The 26,675-nt window shown below is 42.9% G+C and overlaps 1 protein-coding gene and 1 long non-coding RNA gene across 3 annotated transcripts; one reads left to right on the top strand and one right to left on the bottom strand.

The window, feature by feature from the left end:
• The first annotated feature begins 457 nt into the window (after nt 1-457).
• LOC131493500 (ATPase PAAT-like) lies at nt 458-17,485 on the top strand. The gene is made up of 6 exons (XM_058698014.1): nt 458-835; nt 1,429-1,635; nt 3,020-3,089; nt 6,981-7,187; nt 14,049-14,503; nt 16,296-17,485. Exons 1-6 carry the CDS (start codon nt 501-503, stop codon nt 16,528-16,530), a joined length of 1,509 nt encoding a protein of 502 aa, XP_058553997.1. The 5' UTR covers nt 458-500; the 3' UTR covers nt 16,531-17,485.
• LOC131493505 (uncharacterized) lies at nt 16,548-25,051 on the bottom strand. Of its 2 annotated transcripts, none has more exons than XR_009252714.1 (3): nt 24,123-25,051; nt 20,067-21,463; nt 16,548-17,749 (listed from the first exon to the last, which is right to left on the bottom strand). It is a non-coding gene; the product is annotated as an uncharacterized LOC131493505 (long non-coding RNA). The 2 variants fall into 2 exon arrangements; XR_009252713.1 differs by having other exon boundaries at nt 16,548-17,313; nt 24,123-25,048.
• Nucleotides 25,052-26,675: the final 1,624 nt, after the last annotated feature.

Here is a 26,675-nt window from a genome sequence, read left to right as displayed (position 1 = left end):
CGACGTCCGGCCGGCGCCCCGGCTGCACTGCAGCCCGGTGACACCGTGCAACCCTCCGCCTGCTAAAGCCAAGCTGCCGGCATCCACGCACCCGCCGCCCGCGGGGACGACGTGCTGGGGAACCGCGGGGGGGGGGGGGCGGTCAAAGAAACCCCAACTGCACGGCCCGACCCACCGCCCAGGGTCTGCGGTCGGCGGGAAGGCCACGGCGTCCACCGCAGGCACAGCGAGGCTCGGCAGCAGGGCCTCCAGGTCGCCTACCTGACGATGGACTCTCCTCGAAGGACCAACCCTCCCGGGCGGCCAGACAACCGTCGTCCACACCGCCTGCTACTTCCTCGGACCAACGTCGAAAGATCCCCCTGCGTTCCCGCCAGTCTCGCCCCGCGCCTGCGCACAGCTCCTTTCGTAGGCCGAGGGGCCGTCGGAGCGCATGCTCCGTCCTTGAGCTCTTCCCCGGCAGGTTTGGAACCGCGTTGCTGAAGCTGGCTGGCGCGCGCATGCGCGTCTCCGGGACCTGGTTCTTTCCCCACTGGACAAGGAGAGGCTGGTCTTGGAATTGGAGCCTGCCGAGCCGGAAGGCGCTGTGCTTTTTCACCTCCGTCTGCTCTGGCGGAAACGCAAGCGGTGGAAGAGAGGTTCCGCGCTTGGCCTCGGCTGGCGGCTGCAGCATGGACACCCGGGCCGAGGAGGCGGGAGTGACTCGCCGCCCGATGCTGGCCTCTTCCTGGGATGCTGCCTGCGGAGCCCTGGCCCGGAGTCTCCATCTCACCCGGGCTGGTGTCGGCGCCCCGGACTTGGACTGGGAGCAGCTGCTGGCGCCGCCTGACCCGGGGTGAGCAGGGCCGGCGGGGACCCGGGCCGCGGCGCCGGGATGGATGGTCGCGCTCCTGGGGGAGCCGGGAGGGGAGGCGGGGCCGAGCGGAGAGAGGGTGGGGGGCCCGGGGTGCGGGAAGGACCCGACTGCGGGGGCCCCGCATCTCCGCCGGGTCGCCCCCGGGGTCCGCCTCCCTCCCCCAGGCGAACCGACGGAGGCCTCTCTGTTGTCGACCCGAGGGGGCGTTAGAAAAACGAACTGTCGAGAATCCCCATCAGCTTCATTATGAGAAAGAGCCGCGTTTGCCTTTTATTGCATTCTGCTTCCCACTCTTGTGCGCACAGTAGGTGCCCCGGGAACTTTTTATGTTGAAGGAGAAGGACTGCAGAGGCTTGAATCCACAGCCGAGGAGAAAGTAGAGGGGAAAACCCCGGTGGGTGGCGTGCCCATCTCCTTGTGACTCTGTCTTGAGCGTTTGTTGGGTGCTTGGGAGGGTGCGGGGACCGCCGTGGTAAATGGGAGTGAGTTAGAAGTCCTGGTGGCCCAATAGGAGGGTCGCGAGCAGCGTTCAGACAGGTGCACTGTGTGATAGTTTGAACAATTCTTTTCAGCCAAGATCTGGTGATTTTGAAAAGAAGCCTCAACAGTGACCAAGATGAAAACCCCTGCTTCCTTTACCTGAGATGTGACCCTAACGGAGGTGAAGAAATCGTTTCTATTGGCATTTTAAGTTCCGCAAGAAATATGGAAGTATACTTAGGAGAGGAGTACTGTGGAACCAGTAGGGGCAAGAATGTTTGTAGTGATCTGGATAACAGGTTTGTAACTTGTTCATGCAGAAGTGTTCCCCCCCCAAGCAGTGTTGTTTTTCCCCAGCGTTTGTGGTATTTACTGATTCTCTGACATTGAGGCCAGCACTGAGGGAGAGAAGATAAAAACATACCAGCAGGAATAGAACTTTCTCCTTTTAAGAGATGTTGGAGATTGGGACGCCTGGATAGCTCAGTCGGTTGAGCGTCCCACTTCAGCTCAGGTCATGATCTCACAGTTCCTGAGTTCAAGTCCTGCTTCCGGCTCTGTGCTGACAGCTCAGAGCCTGGAGCCTGCCTGCTTTGGATCTGTGTCTCCTCTCTCTGCCCCCTGCCGTCCTCACACTCTGTCTCTCAAAAAGTGAATAAATGTTAAAAAAAAATTAAAAAAATAAAAGATCTTGGAGATAGTCTAGGTCACCTTTCTCAATTTTTATAAATGTGGAAATTTAGAGCTAATTGAGGGAGCTGACTAGATAGAGGGTCATACTAGGTAGTCAGACTGTATAGACTGCAGACTACAGTGTAGTCCTTATTCTTCTTCTTGGCCTTTTTTCTACATGGACGTACAATGGTGTCTCTTCCAAAGGTAATTGGGCAGTCAGTCTGAAACACTGCATACATTTTTCTGGAAGGAACTCTATTGTGAGTAGCAGACAGGCCCAAGACTGTGCCTCCCCAGCCTACGTAACCCACAATTCAGCCTGTTATAGTTTGCTATTTCTCTAGGTTTTTTTTTTTTTTAAAGACTTATGTTTGGTGAGAGAGAGAGCATGTGAGTGGGGGAGAAGGGCAGAGGGAGAGAAAGAGGAGAAGAGAGTGAGAGAATCTTAAGCAGGCTTCATGCTCAGCAGGGAGCCTGATGTGGGGCTTGATTCCACGACCCTGGGCCAAAATCAAGTTTGGTGCCTCAAGCAACATTGGCACCCAGGGTCCCTGATTTTTCTCTAGGTTCTTATACAAAGATTCTACCCTAATTGAATCTCAGGATTTAAGTAATGGCTTAGAAACAACTAAAACAAATTTTTTTAAATTCGAGTATAGTTGCTGTGCAATGTTACATTCGCTTCAGGTATACAGCATAGTGATTCATCATCTTTATAGATTATGCTGTGCTCACAAGTGTAACTACCATCTGTTACCATACAGTATCGTTGACTATATTCCCTACGCTGTACCTTTTATTTCCATAATTTATTCATTCCATAACTGGAATCCTGTATCTCCCATGCCCTTGAATCCATTTTGCCCATTCCTCTGGCAGCCATCAGTTTGTGTTCTGTGTTTATAGGTCTGATTCTGCTTTTTTTTTTTTTTTTTATTCATGTGAAACAATTTGTTTTTAAGTTTATTGAAAATCATAAAGTAAAAGTAACTTAAATTTTATTTTCAGTGAGCACGAAATTATTTTCTACAAAAAATATTTAAAATTGGAGTCTTCTAGCCATGCTTGTAAAATAAAGGTAAGTCATCACTAAATTTTAACTAAGTTGCCAACTGCAAATGTGTTTGTGTAATTTGTGCTTCTTTTCTGGTTGGTTTCGTAATATGCTTAATCTACCTTTGTTCCTGGTTGTCTTTCTATAAAAATATGGTGTCATGATAACTGCAAGCAGTTTTGGTTTCATTATATCAAGAAAGGTGGAAGGGAATTAGAGAAGTTTAGAGAAGAGCATCCAAAAATCAGGGATTTGGAGTGATGTCTTAAGTATGAAAAATACAGAAGTGAAAATTAGTGTTATCACTAGAGCCTAGAAAAGGTACCAAACCGGAGTACATAGGCCCAGGATATTAATTCTGCTTTGTTGACTAGTTAAGTGACCCTCGGCAAATCTCTTTCTTTGGAAGTACCTCATGGATGAATTAGAGGACCTAAACGGCCCCTGGGTGGCTCAGTTGGTTAAGTGTCTGACTTGATTTTGACGCATGTCATGATCTCATGGTTTGTGGAATTGAGCCCCAAGCCGGACTCTGCACTGACAGCACAGAGCCTGCTTGGGATTCTCTCTCTTCTTCTCTGTCTGCCCCTCTGCCTGCTCACCCGTGTGTGTTCTCTCTCTCTCTCTTTCCTCTCTCTCTCTCTCTCTCTCTCTTTCTCTTTCTCTCAAAAATAAATAAATAGGGATACCTTAGGAGGCTCAGTTGGTTAAGCATCCAACTTTGGCTCATGATCTCACAGTTCGTGATTTTGAGCCCCACTTCGGGCTTTGTGCTGACAGCTCAGAGTCTGGAGCCTGCTTTTGTTGGATTCTGTGTCTCCCTCTCTTTCTGGCCCTCCCCCACTTGCACACACACTCTCTCTCTCTCAAAAGTAATAAACATTAAAAAAACTTTTTTAAATAAATAAAAATTAGAGGACTAAAAAAAACCCTCCTTGGTATTATATGAATGTTCATCATCAATTACATGAATGTTCATCATCATCATTCCTGATAGCTAAAAGCTTACACAGAAAACAACCCAACTGTCTGTCACCTAATGAATGTAATGAAAATATGGTATAGTATACCCACACAATGGGAAAGTATTTAGTCATAGAAAGCATTGAATTACTGAAACATACTATAGACATGGGTGAACCTTGAAACATTATACTGTGTGAAAGAATTTGGGGCCATATATTGTGTGATTCCATAAGTATATATATATACATATATTCATTCCATAACTGGAATCCTGTATCTCCCATGCCCTTGAATCCATTTTGCCCATTCCTCTGGCAACCATCAGTTTGTGTTCTGTGTTTATAGGTCTGATTCTGCTTTTTTTTTTTTTTTTGCTTATTCATTTGAAACAATTTGTTTATACATATATACATATATGTATTTGTTTGATTCTATAAATCTATATATATATATATATATATATTTGTGTGATTCCATAAATATATATATATATTTGTGTGATTCCATAAATATATATATATATTTGTGTGATTCCATAAATATATATATGTGTGTGATTCCATAAATATATATATGTGATCCCATAAATATATATATATATGTGTGTGATTCCATAAATATATATATGTATATTTGTGTGATTCCATATATATATATGGAATATATATGTATATATACATATATATATGGAATATATGTATGTGTGATTCCATATATATATGGAATATATATGTATATATACATATATATATAGAATATATGTATATATATATATATATGGTCTGGAATAGGCAGATGCATAGAGACTAAAGATTAGTTGTTGGCTAGGGTTGGGGGACTTGGTGGGATGGGAAGTGACTGGCAGTGGGTAAAGGGCTACTTTTTGGAGTGATATTCTAAAATTGCAAAGGTTACACAACTCTATGAATGTACTAAAATCCACTGAATTGTACGCTTTAACTCGATCGTTTGGCATGTGGATTATATCTCTATAAAGATACTTAAAAAATTTTGTTTTGTTTATTTTTGAGAGAGAGTGCGCGTGCAAGTTGGGGAGGGGCAGAGAGAGAGGGAGACACAGAATCCGAAGCAGGCTCCAGGCTCTGAGCTGTCAGCACAGAGTCCGATGCGGAGCATGGATTTGTGAACCATGAGATCATGACCTGAGCTGAAGTCAGATGCTTAACTGACTGAGCCATACAGGCCCCCTGTGTTTTTAAATTTTTTAAAAAGGAAATAAACACTTGCAATCTTTTTGTCTCCACATTACTTTATACAGGGTTACAAGACTTTAGAATAAGACAAAATAAGTAATTTCATTATCTGCTGGTGGCAAATTAACAGAACTGGTTATTCCAAGATATTGTTTTATTTAGTATATATTAATAACTTTCAGATTTATTTAAAGTGATTCCTTCATTCAAGTATTTGAATGCCTGCTGATGTTAGATACTGTGTGAGGCATGTAGGAATTAGCAGTAATATAATGAATGACTGCCCTTATGTTGCTTACATTCTAGTGTAATGAGATAGATTATAAGCCAACTCAATGAGTAAAATGTGTCCCATATTCAGTGGTCGGGCAATGAGGGTGAAAAAGCAGAAAAGGGATAGTAGGGAGGTTAGAGGGTAGGTGTAGAAATTTAATGGGGAGATTCCTTGATTGTTGAGGACAGTCCACCTCTTTGCTGCCACACACAAAGTTCTTGGATCATGGGTCTGATTTGACTTGTGTTTTGATGTTACATGTGGTTTTGTGTGTGTCTCTGAAGGTAAGTGCTTTTTGTAACTGTTCTTTGGAAACTCTGTGGGAGTGCAAAGGCTAGGTTGATTTAGAGAGATCCTACACCTACTAGAGCTTATTCTGGAGCAATAACATATGAAAGTTAATGGTTCCTGATGCATATTTTTGAGCATTTACTCAGTGGTACGTACTGGGAACTTTAACACCTAATCTTCATAACAACCATGTGAAATCATTGTTATTACCCTCCCTCATTTTATTCCTGATTCAGGTTTTCGCTTTTTCCCAGGGTCACACAGGCTCTAAGTAGAGTCATCATTGAACCCAGTTCTGTCTGATTCTGTTTCCTTTCCACGTGCTACTGTGTTGTCCATATCACACATAAAATGTCTTTTGGTTCAGAAACGTGGATGAAATGAGGCAGCATAAAGTGTTGAGCAGGACGCTACTAGAGAAGCCAGAAGGGCTGTGTTCCAAGCTTGGCTCTTACTAATTTGGGTAGCCCTTTGACAAGTCAGAAAATCACCCCTGACCTCATCATTTTTGTGTGTGAACTAGCAGGTTATGTTAGACCATTTTAACTTTCCCTTATAATTCTAAATTCTAAGAGACTGACTTATTTTTAGGATTTTAGTAAATACTTTGGAAGTGCTTTTGTATTAAATAGTATTATAGCTAGCTGTGCTATGTTAAATTCTCAGATTGGTATAGTTTATTTTTATTCATTAATTTAAGTGAATGGAACTTTATTATAGTCCCTTTTGGCTATTCTGTATATTTTTTCAGTTTGAAATGATAATTTTTTTTTAATGTTTATTTATTTTTGAGAGAGAGAATGGGAGAGGGGCAGAAAGAGAGAGAGAGAGGGGATCTGAGGCAGGCTCCATGGTGACAACAGAAAGCCGGATGCGGGGCTTGAACTCAAACTGTGAGATCATGACCTGAGGTGAAGTTGGATGCTTACCCTGAGCCACCCAGACACCCCTCAAATGATACTGTTTTATATAAATAGTTCCTATGAGCCTGATAATAAATTAGAAGTGCTGACCACTACAATTTTCAGGAAAACTTTAAAAAATGAAAATGTATTTAATGTTTTGTTTTCTTAAATACATTACTGTTGCTAGTTTATGTTAAAAAGTCACCTCAAATAGTGATTATTGTTTAATATCATTATTTTCTGGAACATCTTTGTTTTGTAACAGTTGCTCTCCTTTGGTGAAAAGCAGTGTGTGTTCGTCAGTAAAGTTGTGGTACACATGAGGCGGGTTTCAGCCAGTTCTGCAACAAGCTCTCCTGCTCTAGGATCAAGGATAGACCTCCGGAGGGTCCAGACTATCATGGAGTCCATGGGGTCAAAGTTGTCACCTGGAGCTCAGCAACTGATGGATATGGTTAGATTTCAGCAGCAGGTAGGTAGAAATGGATTCTCTCCAGATAACCGTTAAAAATTTCAAAAAGGTGGCTTTTTTAAGGACACGTATTGACTTGGTTTTTTCTTTGAAAAAGATTGATTTAATGTTTTGAAAAGATACTGATTTAATGCGTACCTTTATTTACTTTTTGTAAAATAACATTTTATAGACTTACCCTCTTCCAAAATATTTTTGTTACATATCTTCACAGTTTTCCATGAATTTACTCATTCATTCAGCAAATATTTATTAAGCACCCTCTCAGTGAATGAGGCAGTGTTTTGAGCACTTTAGAAAGTTCAAAGATTAGTCTGTAGCCTATCTTTAAGGATCTTTATAGTCTCATTTTATCTAGGCCTTTAGAAAAGAAGGAGGGGACCAGGCAAGTAAATTTGGAGGGATGCAGTTTGAGAGAGAAAATAACATGGATTAACTCTTCAGCGCTAGAAGGAACGGGATATAGCTAGGAAATGGATAGGAGTTCACTTCTCTGGGGTGAAGAAGTGGTACGGGGAGTTGGGCTTGGGGCCGGATCATAGGGGGCTTTGAATGCTGTCTTAAAAGCTCATAGGTGGTTTTGCCTATGTTTTGGGAAATTCGAACCCGGAGTTATACATAAGAGGAATGAGAGGGTACGGTGAATCAGTAGGATGTGGGACCCCAAGGGGAGCAGCTGCCTGTTCCTGCCCTCATCCAGGTGGGAGTTAAGGAGGGTCTGAAATTGGACGTATAACCTGATGCTGGGTTGTGAGTTGCTAAGGTGACGGTGCCGTCAGGGCTTGACAGCTAACTTGATATTGGTGTCGCTGGAGAAAGATAAAAGCGTTAAAAGTGAAATTGAGGTTTTGAAGATGGGGCTCCCAACAGTATAAATGGAACCCAAGGGAGGAGGCTACTTGGGAGAAAGGAAGTTTGATTTGGGGAGTATTGAGTCATGGATGTGAATCCAACAGTGCCTGTGGCGGGAAGCAGAAGGGAGGTTTGCGAGGGGCACCCCAGCAGAGGGTGGGGAAGGAAATGAAGGGAGAGCCAGAGCAAGGAAGAAGGGTCCATGAGGAGTAGCTGTGTTTGGGAAGGACACAGGGAGAGGGAAAAGGAATAGGAGAGCGGAAGACCAGCGGTGCGACCGAGTAGCAGCAGGAAAGACCTGATGTCAGGAGACCTGATGGCAGGTTCTGGTGCTGACATTTGTTTGTACTTGTGCTATCTGGTGTTGCTTCATCTTTTTGACATAAATTTCCCCAGGTTCAAAATCTAAGTGATAATACTGCTAAGATCATAGGATTCATGGGAAAGTTTAAAACAAATAGTATAATAAACAACTTGTGCGTTTCTCGCGAGATTTACCAATAGTAATTTATTTATTTTTTTAAAGTTTATTTATTTGGAGAGAGAGTGCAGCTGGGGGAGGGGCAGAGAGAGAGGGAGACAGAGGATCCGAAGCGGGTTCCATGCTGACAGCATAGATCCCAGTGCAGGGCTCGAACCCATGAGCCATGAGATCATGACCTGAGCCAAAGTCGGATGCTTAACTGACTGAGCCAGCGAGGCTTCTCAACCAATATTCATTTAGTACAGGTGTCACCAACACAATGGGCAAGAAAGGGAGACTAGCAAAGTTGACGGTGATCACAGGAACCTTGGAAAGGAGGGGTTCAAAAAAATACCAGGTTCATACTTTTCTTTCTCCTGTACCGTTATCTCACCTTGATGCCGCAGGAAGTCTCTGACTGGGCCCCCTGCTCCACCACAGTCCATGCTCCACAGGGCAAGCAGAATAATCTCAAAGGGTAAATCAGACTCGTCCTAACCCCTGTGTAAAGCCCTCTGACTGCTTCTCTCACACTCAGAATTAACCCAGATTCTTTACCTTGGCATCTAAGATCTGGGCCTTCTTGGACTCCTTAACCTCATCTCCTTCCTACCAAATCTCCTTGGACACCTTGCTCCAGACATGCTGATGTGTGTATTCCTCAGATACTCAGATGTGTTCGGGACCTTTGCACTCTTAACTTTTCTCTTTCTCCAGAAGCCCTTTCCCCAGACCTTGGCAAATCTGGCTTTTTCTTTTTATTAAGATACCAGCTTAAATGTTACATCCTTATTAAGACCTTCCCCAACTACCAGTTTAAAATAGCCTTTTCCAGGGCACCTGGGTGGCTCAGTCAGTTAAGCGTCTGACTCTTGATTTTGGCTCAGGTCATGACCTCATGGTTCATGAGTTCAAGCCCCACATTGGGCTCCGTGCTGAGAGCATGAAGCCTGCTTGGGATTCTCTCCCTCTCTCTCCGCTTCTTCCCCGTGCGTGTACACTCTCCCTCCCTCTCTCTCTCTTTCAAAATGAATAAAAATTAAACTGAAAACTAAATAATTAAAATAGCTTTTTCCTCCAAATCTGTATCATATTTTCATCAGAGCCTTCTTGATCATTTTGTTGTTATTTATATATTGGTCTATCTCATTAAAATGTAAGCTTCATGTGAACAGGGACCTGGTCTGTCTTGATTAAGGCTTCAGATAAGTATACGATATATAGGATTTGGATTATCAACTGAGTACTCCTTAGAGATCTTCAGGGGGTCAGTTTGAATAACCATGAGGTGGAAACCAGATTTTGAGGGATTAGGCACTAAATGGGGGTAGTTGGAATGTTGAGGTCCCAGGGTAATATGGGTTTGTTTCAAGAATGGTAGGGATAAGGAACTTGCCTGTGTCAGAATTCCTTGTGATATTTATAAAATACAGATTACTGGCTGTCACCAATGACCTGAAACCCTGAAGGCGGTTTCCAGGAATCAGTATTTCAAGCAGGCATCCCCCGGTGAGTCTTATGCATAGTATATTTTAAAAACAAATGATTGAGGACAAGGATCCTATGGAGACAGAGATTGAAAATGTAAAAACAAGAAGAAATTTTTTTGTGTGTGCAAGACTTTGGAAACATCAGAGAGGGTTCAGGAATTAAAGTCAGCTCATAGACCAATTTTTATGTTTTAAAAACTTAGCTTTGGAAAAAGGGATAACATGGATAATAGATTTTTTTTGGCCATGTCTTTAAGTTTTCTTTAATTCCAAAGATACATGTTTTCTTTGCCTTGAATTTCAATCTGTTCAGAAGTAAAGTAAGTAAGGCAAACCATAAGAAACTCTTAAATACAGAGAACAAACTGAGAGTGGATGGGAGTGGGGGAAAGGGGAAAATGGGTGATGGGCATTGAGGAGGGCACTTGTTGGGATGAGCACTGGGTGTTGTAGGTAAGCGATGAACCACGTGAATCTACCCCAAAAACCAACAGCACACTTTACACACTGTATTTTAGCCAATTGGACAATAATTTATATTATTAAACAAAAAGTGCATTAAGTAAATCATAAAAGTGCTTTCCCAGCTCTCATTCTGTTCCCTGCCTGGTGTGTATCCTGGAGTTTTCTGTACTTGTAGAAATACGTGCACGTCCTTCCATCCAACACACATGCTGTGCCCTCCCCCCTCCCCCCACTAAATCATTGTGTATGAGGACATTTGGGGAAGACAAAAAGTGATCCAGTTAAATCTTCTTTTAAACATGCTAATAAAAGACTTCTTCCAAGTGAGGAGGCTCTATTTATGGGATGATTCTTACATGATATACCTGGATTTCTAGGATTGCATATTATTAACAAACCAGAGTCTATGGAATGTCTCCCGGGAAAATGTCATGTAAGCTCTTGTCATGTATCAACTATTTGTTGAGTATAAAGTAGGGATATTTTGGGGCTCCTGGCTGGCTTAGCTGGTAGAGCCATGCGACTCTTGATCTCAGGTTATAAGCTCAAGCCCCATGTTAGGTGTAGAGATGACTTAAAAATAAAATCTTAAAAAATAAATAAATGAAGTAGGGATGTCTCATGACCAAAACTATTCCTTCTATGGAAGTTGTATAACCGCACACACCTTCCTACATTAATTTGGGCAGGGCCTGTCCTGAAGGGGAAAGAAACAACCTGGGAAGCTTTGTGTTAGGAGTCCTATGCCTCTCCCTGCTTCACCTGGGCTATGGGGTTGCTTGTGTTCTTGAAAGTTTTATTTCATTACGTTTGAAGTTCAAATTTGCTGGCTTTGATTTGTTTTTGCTTTTCCGTTTGGAAAAATTGAATGGGACACTATATCAAAGTGCCCTAGCATGTAGTTTTCATTTAATGTTATCTGAGTGAAAGGGTGTGCCCCATTTTCTCGAAGAACAAATTCAGGTGTGCAAGATTTACACGGTTTACTTTTTTCACCTTTGAAATACAAATATCTTTTTTTCTTGCTTTTTCAAGGTGATAACTAAAGTTAGTCAATCCTTTCAGATATCTGACCGGATATACAGAGATAAACAACTTTTCACAAGCCTGGAGGTATATACATGTGCATATATGAAGTTATGTATACACAATAGTTTTTTGCATATTCATATATACGTATAGACATTATTCTACATGAATGCTTTCATGTTCTTTTAGGCTACTCTGTAATTGTTTTCCATATACCATGACATGGATCCATTGTTAGAAATTATTTCATACATATCCCTCTGCCTGCTTTAAAAAAATTTTTTTAATGTTTATTTCTGAGAGAGAGAGAGAGAGAGAGAGCGAGAGAGCGAGAGAGCGCGCGCATGAGCAGGGGAGGGGCAGAGAGAGAGGGAGACACAGAATCCGAGGCAGGCTCCAGGCTCTGAGCTGTCAGCACAGAGCCCGACGCAGGGCTCGAACTCATGAACCATGAGATCATGACCTGAGCTGAAGTTGGGACACTTACCCGACTGAGCCACCCAGGCACCCCCTTCTGCCTGCTTTTAAAAGGGCTTGTTGTACCTTGTAAGGCCAATGTACAAGAAAATTAAGAATTCAGTGAAATCAAACGACAGGAAATAGAATAGCCACTAGCACTTAAAGTTTGTTTATTTATTGCACTGCCACATAGACTTACCTCTGAATTCCTTGACAGTTAATGCAAAGAGGAAAGGTAAATCACCTAAAGAGCTTTTATTTGAAAAAAATATGAATTTTTATAATCAGTGAATTTCTTATAATCAAAATTTGACATATCAGAAAAGAAAACCTTGCATAGCAAATACCTTATTAACATTTGGATTTTTATAATTAACATTTCTGCCAAAGTAATCGTCATATGCAATTTTGACGTTGATTTCACTGCTGTTTATGTAGACTTTTCAATTTTCTGTCATTAAGGTATTTTTGCTCTGTTATACTGCTACCAAAAATCATTTAGCTTTGTCATCATGATTGAGTAAAGCTCGTTTCCACCAGAGGAGAGTTGTTTACTTTAAAACTTTTGTATAGAATTACATACATAATTTATATATATACATTTGTATAATTGTATGCTATATATAATATGTATGTAATTCTATACAAAATACAGAAAAATTACATTGCATATAATTACATGCAATTATATACAAATTTATATAAAACTCACACATAATTTGTATATACAATATGCATGTAGTTATATAACATAATTGTATACAGTTCATCTTCTTGGAATAATTTAATTTAAGGCTTATTCAAAACTTGGATTCAATAGAAGAACACGTTTCTTTCTAGAGTATTTCTTCACTTCAGTAACAGAAGTTCTGTGGAGACTCCCCTACTCCTACACCACCATCTTCTCTGGCTTTCATTATTCCCCTTTCCTGCATTGTTTATCCCTAAGTATTTATCACTGTCTCTGTCCACATGATATATTGTCTTTCTTTCTTCCTTCCTTCCTTCCATTGTTTCCTACTCCCTTATAGGTTCCACATATCAGTGATTTTCAGCGCTTTTGTTTACTGTCTCATTTCCTATGCCTGAAACACAAAGTCAATTTCTGGTAAATATTTGTTGACTGAATTGAGTTTGGGGTTGGCATGATCCAGGAATCATTTTTTTAGAATATCTGGAAGATGTGTATACTGAGTTTCTTTAGCTAACCTTCATAATACTTTTCTCATTCTCTTTCACTGGGTATTGAGCAACAGTAAATATGAGATGATGATACCCCCGATAGGAGTGTGTAATAGAGTTCTGTGTTTTGAATTTAGGATAGAGCCCTAAAACTTAAGAGTCAAGTCCACTAGAAGTAGTTCTGCTCTTCTCTTGAGGAAGAATCCCAGAGTGCGGCACAAACAGGCCCTGTAGGGGAGATCATGTAACCTCATCACAGAAGTGAGCCAGGATCTTGTCATGAAATAATATAGCACCGGTTCAGTTGAGGCCGCAAATCATTAAGGCAGACATAGCCAAAAAGTTTGCTCATTTTAGTCATTGTAGACGTCACAAATGTACCGATGGAACATCATCAGTACCTAAGAGCGTGTGAGCTATCTGGCGTGTCTTTTGTGAGAAGCTAGTAGTAGAAGGTTTCCTTAGGTTAGCTTATTATATGGGAAACTTGATGGATGATACTCAATTCTAAGGAAATTATCAATTATCGTGACTCAGTTGAGTAGTATATTTTATCGCCATAAATTAAGGAGGCCTTTGTAGTGGAGACGTGAATGTTAATGCAGTTTTACCAAGCATGCTAATATTTAATATTTCCTTTAGGGAAAAACTACAGAGAAATCATTAAAAGTCTGGACTGTGGAGTTAGGTGGCCCAGGTTCATGCCCCGGTTCTGCCACTTAACTAGTTGTGTTACCGTAGACAAGTGACCTTTAGCCTGGGTCTCCTCCACCCAGTATGGGGGTAGTCATCGTAGCCTGCTTCGTGTGGACGTTTTGAGGGTCAAATGAAAGAATGCACGTCGCCTGCCTCACAGTCATTACCCCCAAAGTTAGCTGTCATGACTGTTAACAGAGACGTGTATTTGTTTACCTTGCTCAGAATCGTATTCCCATTGGCGAGCAGCTTCAGTCGGTTTTGGGAAATCCTGGCTACAGACGTGGGATTGACCTGCAGTCATCATCTACTTCGGGGGCCTTAGACAAGTCCCCGTCCACGCCTTTTCCTTTCAGAACCGGCTTGACCTCTGGAAACGTGACTGAAGACTTGAAAGCTTGCACCGATCAAAGTCTGCAGCCACCCGGTGGCGGAAAGGCTACGAGCCTCCAAGAGTATAAAACTGTGTCACCGAGCCATGTTCTTCTTGAGAATGACCTCAAAAATGCAGTTTCTTCTCTCCTACCAAAGAAAGCAAGTGACAACTCGAATATACCTAACTCTGACTTGCTGCCTTTTCTCCAGAGTTTATGTAGTCAAGTTAGCCATCTCCGCGTGGGACGTAACACCAAGTGGCAGGAAACCGTCCCTAAGGCTGGTGAAGACATTGCTGGTGTTGCGTAAGTATTTAAGACAAGTGTGATTTAGATTTCATAGGTGGAAGAATCAGTTGGAGGAAAACATTGGTTTCACTAACTACTGCCGGAAAATGTTTCCCGAGGTCGTTTTAGCAGCTTCTGCATTTTACACATTAACATACTTATAGGGAATAAATATTAACATACTTATAGAGAATAAATATTCTGTAGGGGAGAATGGATTACTTTTAAAGAGGTGTCTAAAACTGAAGATGTTGATCACTTCTTAGGCATTTTATGGAAAGGGTACAAGCATCAAATAAGGGTTGGAGTAGAAAGTTATCTGTATAAATGGGGAGGAGCCGTGGAAACCATAGTATAAACATATGTGCCTGATTATAATCACTGAGTCATCATAGTAGATTTTCTTTGTAGATCTTGTTTGCCATAGGCTAATTTTAGTCTGGTCATCAATGACATTTTTAAGCTTATAATCGTTTATAGTGTACAGACCCTCATCTGCTGATCTCATAATTCTAATTTTTTTGCAGCCTTGGTGTGATTAATGGGTGGCTAAGTATTTGGTATGTTTCCCCATCCTTCATGTTGATGTAATGTGTCAGGATATTGCACTAGACTGAAATTCATGACTCTGGTCATAGTTCTGGCTTAACTCTTTTGCCTTACCGGTTAAATCTTGTGGCTTAGATTTTTTTCACATGTAAAATGAGGTAGTTTTATTGGATGAAATTTTCTTAAAGTCTCCAATAGCATTGAAATTTGAGGAGGTTAGGAAGTTATTGGAAAAAAAGTATGGTTTTCAGTAAGGATATTTATTACTTAGTAATATTTTTTAGTAAGGATTCTCGGTAAGGAAAAAAACCATTATTCTTTAGTTGTTGATAGATTACATCAGTGAACTCTAGTTGGTATGTGATGTGGCTAAACAAACAAAACAAAACAAAGCAAACCAAAAAAAATTAAGTTGAGATTAAAAACTGCTCTGGGGCCAGGTGAGATTGAATGTCTCCATTCCTCTCAGCTCTGTCAGTGCGAAATGAGCTAACCTTTTTCAAAATTTTATAGAGAAAGGAAAAGAATTTTCTTGGATGCCAAGTTAGGATAGTTGCAGGGGTTATGCAGTCTTCACAAAGAAGAGAGTGTTCTGGGAAGGAACATTTGGTGCAGGGTGATAGATGTGTTTTTACATAAAAAGTTACAAATCATCGTAATGAAGGACATTCCAAAAAATTATGGACTTTATATTTTTAGTGTATGCACGACTGTATGACTTTATTTAAGTGTTTATTTTTGAGAGAGAGACACAGAGTGCGAGTGGGGGAGGGGCAGAGAGAGAGGGGGAGACACAGATCCTGAAACAGGCTCTGAGCTGTCAGCACAGAGCCTGATGCAGGGCTTGAACTCCGGAAGGGTGAGATCATGACCTAGGCTGAAGTCGGACACCAAACCAGTTGAGCCACTCACTGTTCCCCAATGTCAGGAGTGTTAAACAACTTGCTGATTGCAGACCTTTTATAAAGATTTGTTCTTTGAGGGTAGAAATTCTCTTCGTTTTTATATTCTCATTTCAGTTGTATGCTTACATGGTTAAAGAATTAAAGATTCAGAATACTTTGGGCACTCAGGGTCGTGGTTTCCTGTTCCATGTTTATTTTTGGAACCTGGAAATATGTTGTACGAAGACAGCACAGCTATGGAGGCAGATTTTGGCCATGTGTGTCGGCTGCTTGTTTTAGTAGAGTTTGGTTGCTTTTGTGATGACATCAGGAATCATTGTTATATTGTGTGTGTGTGTGTTTTAATTTATTTGTAGCACGGAAGAGCAGCCCGTGTGCTCCTACTTGGAAAAGGTCCTTACTAAAAATATGGAACTGATGGAAAAGAAGCTTGTGGACTACATTGATCAGCGGATACATAAACTGCAGAAGCACATAGATACAAAGATGGCTTTGTTAATGGACGTGCTGCAGAGTCCCTGCCCCCCACCCGCCGGGATGGCCCTCCGACAGTGGGACTCTGGGGAAAGACTTTCAAACGGAGAAAGATAAGCGCTCGACACGGACCGTGCGCTACAGATATTTATTACGTATTTATTAGAAAGCCAAAACCCCACAAGTTCAAGGCAAGTATTTAATGGCATTTGACGATCACCATCTTACGTACGGTGACCTCAGTGTTCATTTTAGCTCCACGTGTTACTGTGAATCCAGTACTGTGCGCTGAGATTTAACAACACGATAGGGTTATAAATTATTTTTGTTTACAGTCTTGTTCACTCTGACAGAAATGTATGTGTGTTTCTGGCTTCAGTGTTGAAACATGTTAAGGATTTTTAATGCAATCCATGAGTCTGTGTTGTATAATGTTTTTGATAGAAGTACATTTTTTATTTATAATAGGGCTTATTTTATGGTCTTAGGAGTATGAAAAAGAATGCTTAGAGTATTTGATGATTTTTCTTTTTCTAATTGATTGTTCATGGAAAATTAGATACCTAAGACTTAAAAGCCTTTCATTCAGATCACTGATTGGGTGGTGTTTACGCTCGGATAACGGCTGAGGCACAGTGTGTTTGGCAGGCGTACGTATACACCGGGGCCGTTATTATCTGTTTCAATAAAGCGTAGCAGTAGGTAGAAAGTAAACATCAGAACCGGCCTGTTCCTTGTTGGGATTATTACTTTAGACTTAGCGTTTGAGGTAAATTGAGAGAATTCATCCTGTTTGATCTCAGTAAACCCAGAAAGTGTACAGTCCCCTCCTTTCCTGAGCAGATACAGGTTCTTGCCAGAGGTCTTCTCTCGTGTGTTTCCGGTGTGAAGCGCTGAGGTCTGCATTGAAGGAAGAAAGCGTGTGAATCAAGGGGGCTGCGGTTCTCTCTGGCAGACGTATGATAACTATCGTATGTGTGTTAAAGAGTGATCTAGTTGCCCTTAAAAATAAACCTATCCACTTTGGAAATTACTAGTCTCAAGGAAACAGTAAAGTTTTATTTTCAGTGAATCTTTGCCGAAAATGTTTTATGTTTATGGAAACGGGGTATTTCACACTCATTCAGTGTTTTGGTGAATTTATCCTTTGGAATAAGGGCTAATTTAGGGGCACCTGGGTGGCTCAGGCGGTTAAACGTCCAACTTGATTTAGACTCAGGTCATGATCTCAGGGTCATGAGATCCAGCCCCGCTTCCAAGAAGCCACACTAAGCGTGGAGCCCGCTTAAGATTCTCTCCCTCCCTCTCCTTCTGCGCCTCTCCCTACTCGTGCTCTCTGTAGAAAAAATAAAATAAGGGCTAATTTAGATAACGCTACTCATTTTTTTTTTTAATTTTTTTTTTTAACGTTTATTTATTTTTGAGACAGAGAGAGACAGAGCATGAATGGGGGAGGGTCACAGAGAGAAGGAGACACAGAATCTGAAACAGGCTCCAGGCTCTGAGCTGTCAGCACAGAGCCCGACGCGGGGCTCAAACTCACGGACCGCGAGATCATGACCTGAGCCAAAGTCGGACGCTTAACCGACCGAGCCATCCAGGCGCCCCATCGCTACTCATTTTTATATACTACAGAGGTAATACAGCATGTGGAACATGCTCTGACCGTAGTCACGGGAGAATTTGCATATCACTTTTTCTAGTCTTTTATGATTTGTGGGACATTCACAACATGTATAGCTGTATGATGGTACTTCCTTTGACATTCGGGAGAAACATGTCTCACTAGGAAAGTGGTCCGCTGCTCACATTAGCATCACACTTTACAAAGTAGTAAAACACCTGTTCTCATCGAAACCTCTCCACCATTAACAGCCACCATCACCATCGCTCTTGTCAACCACGCAGCATCCACTGTCTCTTCACAAGTGCTCAGGGAACTGAACTGCTTTGCCAGCGATCCTGTACAGTCAGGGGGGAGGTGGGACTCGGGTCCAGGACTCCTTTCCTTCCCGTCTCCATCTCTCCTGTTCCTCGTGCCCTGGTGCGAACCGTGGGGTGGGATCTTCTTATTTAGAATTCATCCCCTTTGACATTTGGAACCCAAGGCCGTAGAAACGGGAAGCGACTCTTCCTCCACGGCCGCCTCGCTCACGGTAAGGGACATGTAGCATCTCCCGAGACGCCCCTTCCTTCCCTCACATCCCCCGGTCTTCATCCGTAAGGACGGTCCGTGCCCTGCACTGGACAGGGCAGACCCGGGTGATTCATTGTCCTCTGCCCATGCTGACAGGGTCTCTCCGGATGGCCCCCGAATCCTGACACAGTTGCAAGATGGCTTAGAGGGAACACCGCGAGGGTAGACAAACCTGAATTCTTCCACCGTAGCCCCTTCCCTGCTGCGTAACTTTGGCTGAGCTATTCAGGATTTCACCTCACTCTCCCTTCTGCAAATGGGGATATCACAGCCTTCGTCTTATCCTGTGGGAGGTTTATAATCATCTGAACAGGGAGCACCGGCACAGGCCCGGCACACAGAAGTGTCTAAGACGGGCAATGTTCGTCTCCCCTCCCTTGCTCTTGCCCCGCTGCTGTCCTCTCTTTCTCGACACATCAGGGATACTGTTTGTGATTCTTAATTAATAGCCCTTGAATTCTGGGAAATACGGAAGCGCCCCTTCTTTTTTATTGCCTTCAGGGCCAGACAGAAGTGAATGCCAACTTCCCTGGCGAAGGGCCACGAGTCTCAAAGTGTGGCACCTTGACCGCACCAGCAGCACCTGGGAAGTCGTTACCCGTGCACGTTCTCGGGCCCCGGCCACCCCCGTCCGGGTCAGAATCTGGGCCCAGGGTCCCACAGCCGTGCTTTTGCAAAACCCTCCCGCGCTTCTGAGACTCTCCGGTTTAGAACCACGGGCAGAGGGGGAGTGTAGGGGCGCTGGAGCAAGGGTGCCGGGATCCGGTCCCTCTGCTGCCTGTATCGGTCCGTGACCCTGGGCACGTGAAGTGACTTCTCTGGGATTTCTTACCCGCCGAGTGGGGATCAGATCGCATCCACCCCAGAGGGCTGTTGAGAGGACTGATTAACTGGGGAAGTTCTCACGAAGCCCTGAGAGAGTCTGGTAGGGCAGCGCCCCGTCCTCAGCTTGGCCTCGCACTGCCATAACCTGGGCACTTACAGAAAACGCTTGTGGGTGTATATTTATTTCAAAATACAAAATTGGGGGGGGGTTGCATAGGAGGCTCAGTTGGCTGAGCATCTGACTCTTGATTTCAGCTCAGGTCATGGTCTCATGGTTCATGAGATTGAGCCCCTCCTTGTGCTCTGTGCTGACAGCACAGAGATGCTTGGGATTCTCTCTCTGCCCTCCCCCGCTCATTTGTACTCTTCTCTCTCTCTCTCTCTCTCTCTCAAACATTTAAAAAAGTGAAAATAAAAAATTTAAAATAAAAACAGCACTGGTACCTGGTTCCCTCCCCACCACCCCCAGAATAGTGAGCTAACTGCACAGTGTTCAGCCTGTGCATCTGGGATTTGGGAAACTCCCCTGCTGAGTGATGCACAGCAAAGTCTGGAACTGCAAGTTTAGTGTTTCAGGGCCTAGAATCTGGAACTAGACTAGCCGGGTACTAATGCTGATCATTCCACTTACTATGTGACCTGAGACAAGTTCTCAGCCTCCATGTGAGCCAGTCGGGGAGCACAGTCCGGTCAGGGGCCTGTCAGCCATTCCCATCGTCAGCTGGGTTGTGGGTTTTCCTACCACAACTTCTGGGCACAGCTGACATCTTTCCACAGAGATTTGTCAGTATGGCCAGAGTCTTCAGCCATCCTTTTTAGGAGACCAAAGTCTCTACTTGAAGCAGGAAAGGTGAGTCTGATGCTTTCATGTTCTGGTCTTTCAAGTGTCCAGGTACAGTCCTCGTGGCATTGAGTTGCAGGACCAGGGCTTTGTGGGTCTTCACCTCCTGCCTCGGATCCCCATACAGCCATGTAGCTTAATACTTCCTGTTTTGTAGGTGTTATTTTAAAGATATGATTGACAAATAAAAATTGTGTGTATTTAAGGTTGTACAACATGATGTTTTGATATATCTATATATTGTGAAATGATTACCCAACTCAAGCAAATTAACATATCACCTCAAATAGTTCCCATTAAACACTTGATATCTATGTATTTAGCACATTTCAAGTAAACAGTATAGACATCTGTAGCCATCATGCTCTACATTAGGAATCTAGAACTTACTTATCTTGTAGTTAGTACTCTTTAAGTACTTATCTTGAAAATTAGTACCCTTTAACCAACATCTCTTATTTCCCCCACACCTACTCCCTGGTAACCACCATTCTACTCTGTTACAATAAGTTCAAGTTTTTTTGAGATTCCACATATAAGTGAGATCATGCATTTGTAATTCTGTGTCTGGCTTATTTCAGTTAGCATAACATCACCCAGGTTTATCCATGTTACTGCAAATGGCAGGGTTTCTTTTTTCTTTTTTTTTTTTAATTTTAATTCCATATAGTTAACATACAGCATTACATTAGTTTCAGATGTACCAATGTAGTATTTAGCAACTCTGCATACTACTCTGTGCTCCTTAAAGGATTTCCTTTTTTAAGGCTGAATAATAAACTCAAAATGGATTAAGGACCTAAATGTGAGATCTGAAACCATAATAATCCTAGAAGAGAGCATAGGCAGTAACTTCTCTGACATCTGCCATAGAAACATTTTTGTAGGTACGTTTCCTAAGGAAAAGGAAACAAGGGCAAAAATAAACTATTAAGACTACATCAAAATGAAATGCTTTTGTACAGCAAAGGAAACAACCAACAAAACTATGGAACCTATGGAATGAGAGAAGATATTTGCAAATGACATATTGATAAGGGGTTAGTATCCAAAATATATGAAGAACTTATGAAGAGGCATAGTCAGGTTGCTTAGTAGGTTAAGCATCCGACTCTTGATCTTAGCTCAGGTCTTGATCTCAGGGTCAAGAGCCTTGTGTTGGGCTCTGCACTAGGCATGAAGCCTACCTAAAAAATAAAAAAGATCTTATTCAACTCAACACCAAAAAAACCCCCAAACAATCCAATTTTAAAATGGCCAGAAGATATGAACATACATTTCTCCAAAGAAGACATATAGATGGACAACAGACTCATGAAAAGATGCTCAACATCACCCATCATCAGGGAAATGCAAATCAAACCCACAATGAGGTATCACCTCACTCCTGTCAGAATGGCTAAAATCAAAATGACCAGAAATAACAAGTGTTGGTGAGGATGTGGAGAAAAAGGAACCCTCGTGCACTGTCGGTGGGATTGTAAATCAGTGCAGCCACTGTAGAAAACCGTATGGAGGTTCCTCAAAGAATTAAAAATGGAACTACCAAAGGATCCAATAATTCCACTTCTGGGAATATATCTGAAGGAAACAAAAATACTGTGTTGAAGAGAATCTGCCCTCCCATGTTCATAACAGCACTGTTTACAATAGCCAAGACATGGAAACAACATAAGCATTCATCGATGGATGAATAGATGTACACGCGCGTGCGTGCGCGCGCGCACACACACACACACACACAATTCAGCCTTAAAAAGGAAATCCTGCCGTATGTGACAACATGAATGAACCTTGAGGCCATTATATTAAGTGAACTAAGTCAAACAGAAAGACAAATACTCTATAATCACACTTATATGTGAAATCTAAAAGAAGGGAAGAGAAGGGGGAAAGGAAGGGGGAAGGGAAGGGAGAAGGAAAGGGGAAAGGAAAGGAGGGAGGAAGAAAGGAAAGTAAAAAAAGAAAAGAGAAAGAAAGAAAGGAGGGAGGGAGGAAGGAAGGAAGGAAAGAAAGAAGGAAGAACTGAACTTCGAGGAAAAGACATTGGATTCATGGGTACCAGTGGTGGGAGTGAGGGGAGGGGGAATTGGAGGAAGGTGGTCCAAAGGTACAAACTCACAGTTACAAGATAAATAGGTGTTAGGGATGTAATGTACAACACCATGACTCCGGTTAACACTGTCATATACCATATGCCATATGGTATATATGAAAGTTACTAAGAAGGTAAATTTAAGAGTTCTTATCACAAGGGAAAAAACCCTTTTTTTTTTTTTGCATCTATATGAGATGATGGATGTTAACTAAACTTACCATAATCATTTCACCATATATGTAAGTCAAATCCTTACGCCGTCCATCCTAAACTTGTACACAGTATTGTATCTCAGTTACAGCAACAAAACTAGAAAGAACCCAACTCTTAGTTTCACTGATCTTTTCTGGTCTCCATTTTGTTATTTCTGCTCTAATTTTGCTACATCCTTCCTTCTGCTCTCTTTGGGTTTAGCTTGTTTTTCTATTTTTTTTTAATGTTTTCATTTTATTTTTGAGAGAGAGAGAGACAGAGGTGGGGAGGGGAGGGGCAGAGAGAGAGGGAGACACAGAATCCGAAGCAGCCTCCAGGCTCTGAGCCATCAGCACAGAGCCTGACAAGGGGCTCGAACTCATGAACTGCGAGACCACGACCTGAGCTGAAGTCGGACGCTCAACCGACTGAGCCACCCAGGCACCCCTCTCTTTCTCGTTTCTTAAGATGTAAAGGTAAGCTCTTTATCTGAGAGCTTTCTTCTTTCATAATGAAGCCATTTATCACTGTAAACCTCCCTAGTAGGACTGCCTTTTGTTGCATCCCATAAATTTTGATATATTTTGTTTCCATTTTTATTTCAAGGTATTTTTTTACTTCCCATTTGGATTTTTTCTTTGACCAATGGCTTGTTCAGGATTGTGTTTTTTAATTTCCATAGTTCTGTGAATTTTTCAGTTTTTCTTTATTATAGATTTCTAATTTCGTGCCATTGTGGCTAGAAATTCCATGTGTCTTGAATCTTTTTAAATTTGTTAAGACTTGTTCTGTAACCGAGCATATGATGTGTCCTGAAGAATCTTCGATGTGTGGTTGAGAACAATGTGTATCTGCTTCTCTTGGATGGAATGTTCTGTATGTGTTGGTAAGGTCCATTTGGTCTAAAGCGTAGTTCAGTTCTAACGTTTCCTTAGTAATTTTCTGTCTGGATGACTTATCCATTGTTGAAAGTGAGGTATTAACTTCTCCTACTACTCTTGTATGGTAGTCCGTTTCTCCAGATCTGTTAGTATTTGCTTTATATGTTTGGTGCTTTGATGTTGGGTGCATATATATTCACAATTATTATATCCTCTTGAAGAATTAACTCATTTTTTCATTGTGATGACCTTCTTGTCTCTGTTACAGTTTTTGACTTAAAATCTATTTTGTCTGATATAATTAAAGTTACCCCTACTCTCTTCTTGAATGTTCTTGTCTAGCTGTGGTATCAGGGTCATGCTGACCTCCTAAAATGAGTTTGGAAGTGTTCTTTCCTCTTCTGTTTTTTGGAAGTGTTTGGGAAGTACTGATATAAATTCTTTAAAGATAAGTTTTTAGAAGTAAAACACTTGGTAGAATCATGCTTTTTATATTTTTATATATATTGTCACATCATCTGGAATAAACTGGTACCAATTTAGTATCCCCTGAAGTATATATGAGTACTATTTTTCCATGTTGAGAGCAACAGAAGGTTTTAAAACTAAAAATTTCTGGCAGGTGCCTCTAAATATATCCCTGTGTTGATTGAAAAACTGGTTCAAGCTTCTTACCTTCAGACTTGGTCCAGTTGAACTCTGCCAAACACGGCACGATGAAAAGGGCCAAGGGGACAAGCCTGCTCACAGCCTCCATCTTTGTCAGGGGAAAAACAGCCCAGAGGGCTAGCAGGCTTTTATACTTCTCGGTGTTTCATAACCGGCTGGCTTCATGAGCCCTCTGGCCACCTTCAGGGAAATGTGTCAGTGTGACCAGCCAAGGACTAAATTTATGTGGGAATGGAGCAGCTGTGTGACTGGTGTATTATCAGCAATCCCCAGCTTGAGTGTTCCCTCTCCGGCTCATTCCTGGAAAGCTTACAGAAAGTTCCCAGCTAAAAACTTCCTCGCAGGGGATCTCCAGCCCCCGGCACGCAGCAGGCACTGGGTAATTCATCACGGCACCGAGTTAGAGTTGGGCCTTCGCCCTGTTATTTGTTCAGATCACGAAGCAGGTAGCACTGCTGATACCGTAAGCCTTCACTGCTCCTCTCTAAAAATGAACGCCTTTGGATTCTAAAGGATCAGCCAGGCGCGGCAGGTATTGTGGCACCCGGGCATACTCTGGTTCCAGCTGTGTTGCCAGATGCCTGGCAGGGTGCTGACAGCAAGGAGAGCGATGACACAGGATGAGAAGGAAAAAGAAAGTATGGGTCCAGGTTCAATTGCCAGGAATTTTAAACCATTATGTCCACAGGGCCGGAAGTAGGGGAATTAAAGTCCCTTAAGTACTATTTTGCAGACGATAGAAAGGAATCCTGGTGTCCTTGAACAAGTGTATGAACAAGAACAAGTGTATGAGAGTGTAGAGTTGCCCTCCTTTCTTTCCTTCCTCCCTCCCTTCCCTTCCCCTTCCTTCCTTCCTTCCTTCCTTCCTTCCTTCCTTCCTTCCTTCCTTCTCCTTCCCTCCCTCCCTTCCTTCCTTCTTTCTCCTTCCCTCCCTCCCCTCCTTCCCTCCTTCTTTCCCTCCCTCCCTCCCCCTTCCTTCTCCCTCCCTTCCTTCCTTTTTTCCTTCCTTCTTTCCTTCCTTCCTTCCTTCTTCCTCCCTCCCTTCCTTCTTCCTTCCTCCCTCCCTCCCTTCCTTCTTCATTCCTCCCTTCCTCCCTTCCTTCCTTCCTTCCTTCTCCCTCCCTCCCTTCTTCCTTCCTTCCTTCCTCCCTCCCTTCCTTCTTCATTCCTCCCTTCCTCCCTTCCTTCCTTCCTTCCTCCTCCCTCCCTTCTTCCTTCCTTCCTTCCTTCCTTCCTTCCTTCCTTCCTTCCTTCCTTCCTTCTCCCTCCCTCCTTCCCTACCTTCCTCCCTTCCTTCCTTTTTTTCTCTCAACAGATATCCATTAGCTAATAGTTTAGGTTTTGAGAATACCGAATTGAACATGAGAGACACAGCCCTACCTTCATGGAACTCATATTCTAAGTGGGGGAGACAAAAACAAATGAAAAATTCAAATAGTGAGAGGTGCTGAGTATAATAAAGCAGGACGAGGGGTTAGAGAGTGACTGCCTCAGTGGGGGTGGGGCGGGGCAATATTAGAGTGGCCAGGGAGTGCATGTTGAAGATGAAATCTGAGCAAACACAGAGATGAGGGGGAGGCTCTCGTGTGTGATCTGGGCTGGAGGGGTACAAGAAGGCAAAAGAAAGGGCAAATGCAGAGGCCCCGAGGAAGCAGCAAGTAGCTTACTTAACACGTCCACAACATAAGGGCGGTCCAGCCAGTGTGGTGGGTGTCACTGAAGGGAAGGCGATGGCAGGGAACGTAAGGAGAGGCAGATAATGAGGAAAAGGTGAAGGAGCTGTAGGTCAGATAAGGAGTTTGGATTTTATTCTCAGTTCAGTTGGAACTGGCTGAGCAGGAGAAAGATGTGACTAATTTTTACAGAATTTTCTGTGGAGGTAGGCAGAGACCGGATATTCTAGGTGGAAACCCTTTCTGGTTGCCCTCAACCCTCTGTGATATCCTGACTGTCCTGCAGCCCAGAACCCATCACTGGGCTCTAGGATGTTGGGGTTCTTGGGGAGGACACAAGCCTATACTGTGACTCAGGGGGAGCCATTCCTAGCGAGGTCCCTGGACTAAGCATTTGGCCTCACACCGGTGCCATAGTGGCAAGACCAGCACCTGTGACATGGGGAAGTGGTGCTCCCAAGGAGCTTGGACACTCAACCAGGTCCTGTCAGCTCAGAGACTTCTGGGGCCGGCCACATACCAGGTGGGGAGTGGTGTCCTGGTGTGGGAGCGAGCAGGGGGCATGCCTATGTGGTGAGGACCCATCTGGTCACTAAGGGCTGCTTACCCTCCGCTGTGTCCACAGATCCTCACTCCTACCCCCACCCCTGGCCTTTCTTACCGCACCTCTCCCTCTCTCTTACGGATGTGATCTCCTAGCTCCCTGAACTGCCATCACTGCGTGTGAGAGCCTTAGGGTCCCTCCTCCGGGAGGAGAGGGACACTGGCAGAGGGAAAACACACAAATTCCTTCCCCAGAAGAGGAGGCAAATATTTGAGTGATGTTGATTTTTTTCCTGATATCCCGTAACTGAAATACTGTAATATAAAATTAAATACCACTTAT

This window comes from Neofelis nebulosa, chromosome 13 (genome assembly GCF_028018385.1).
Source record: "Neofelis nebulosa isolate mNeoNeb1 chromosome 13, mNeoNeb1.pri, whole genome shotgun sequence".
NCBI classification, from domain to species: Eukaryota; Metazoa; Chordata; class Mammalia; order Carnivora; family Felidae; genus Neofelis; species Neofelis nebulosa.
Note: the sequence above shows the minus strand (reverse complement) of the source record. Positions and strands in the feature narration are given on the sequence as shown.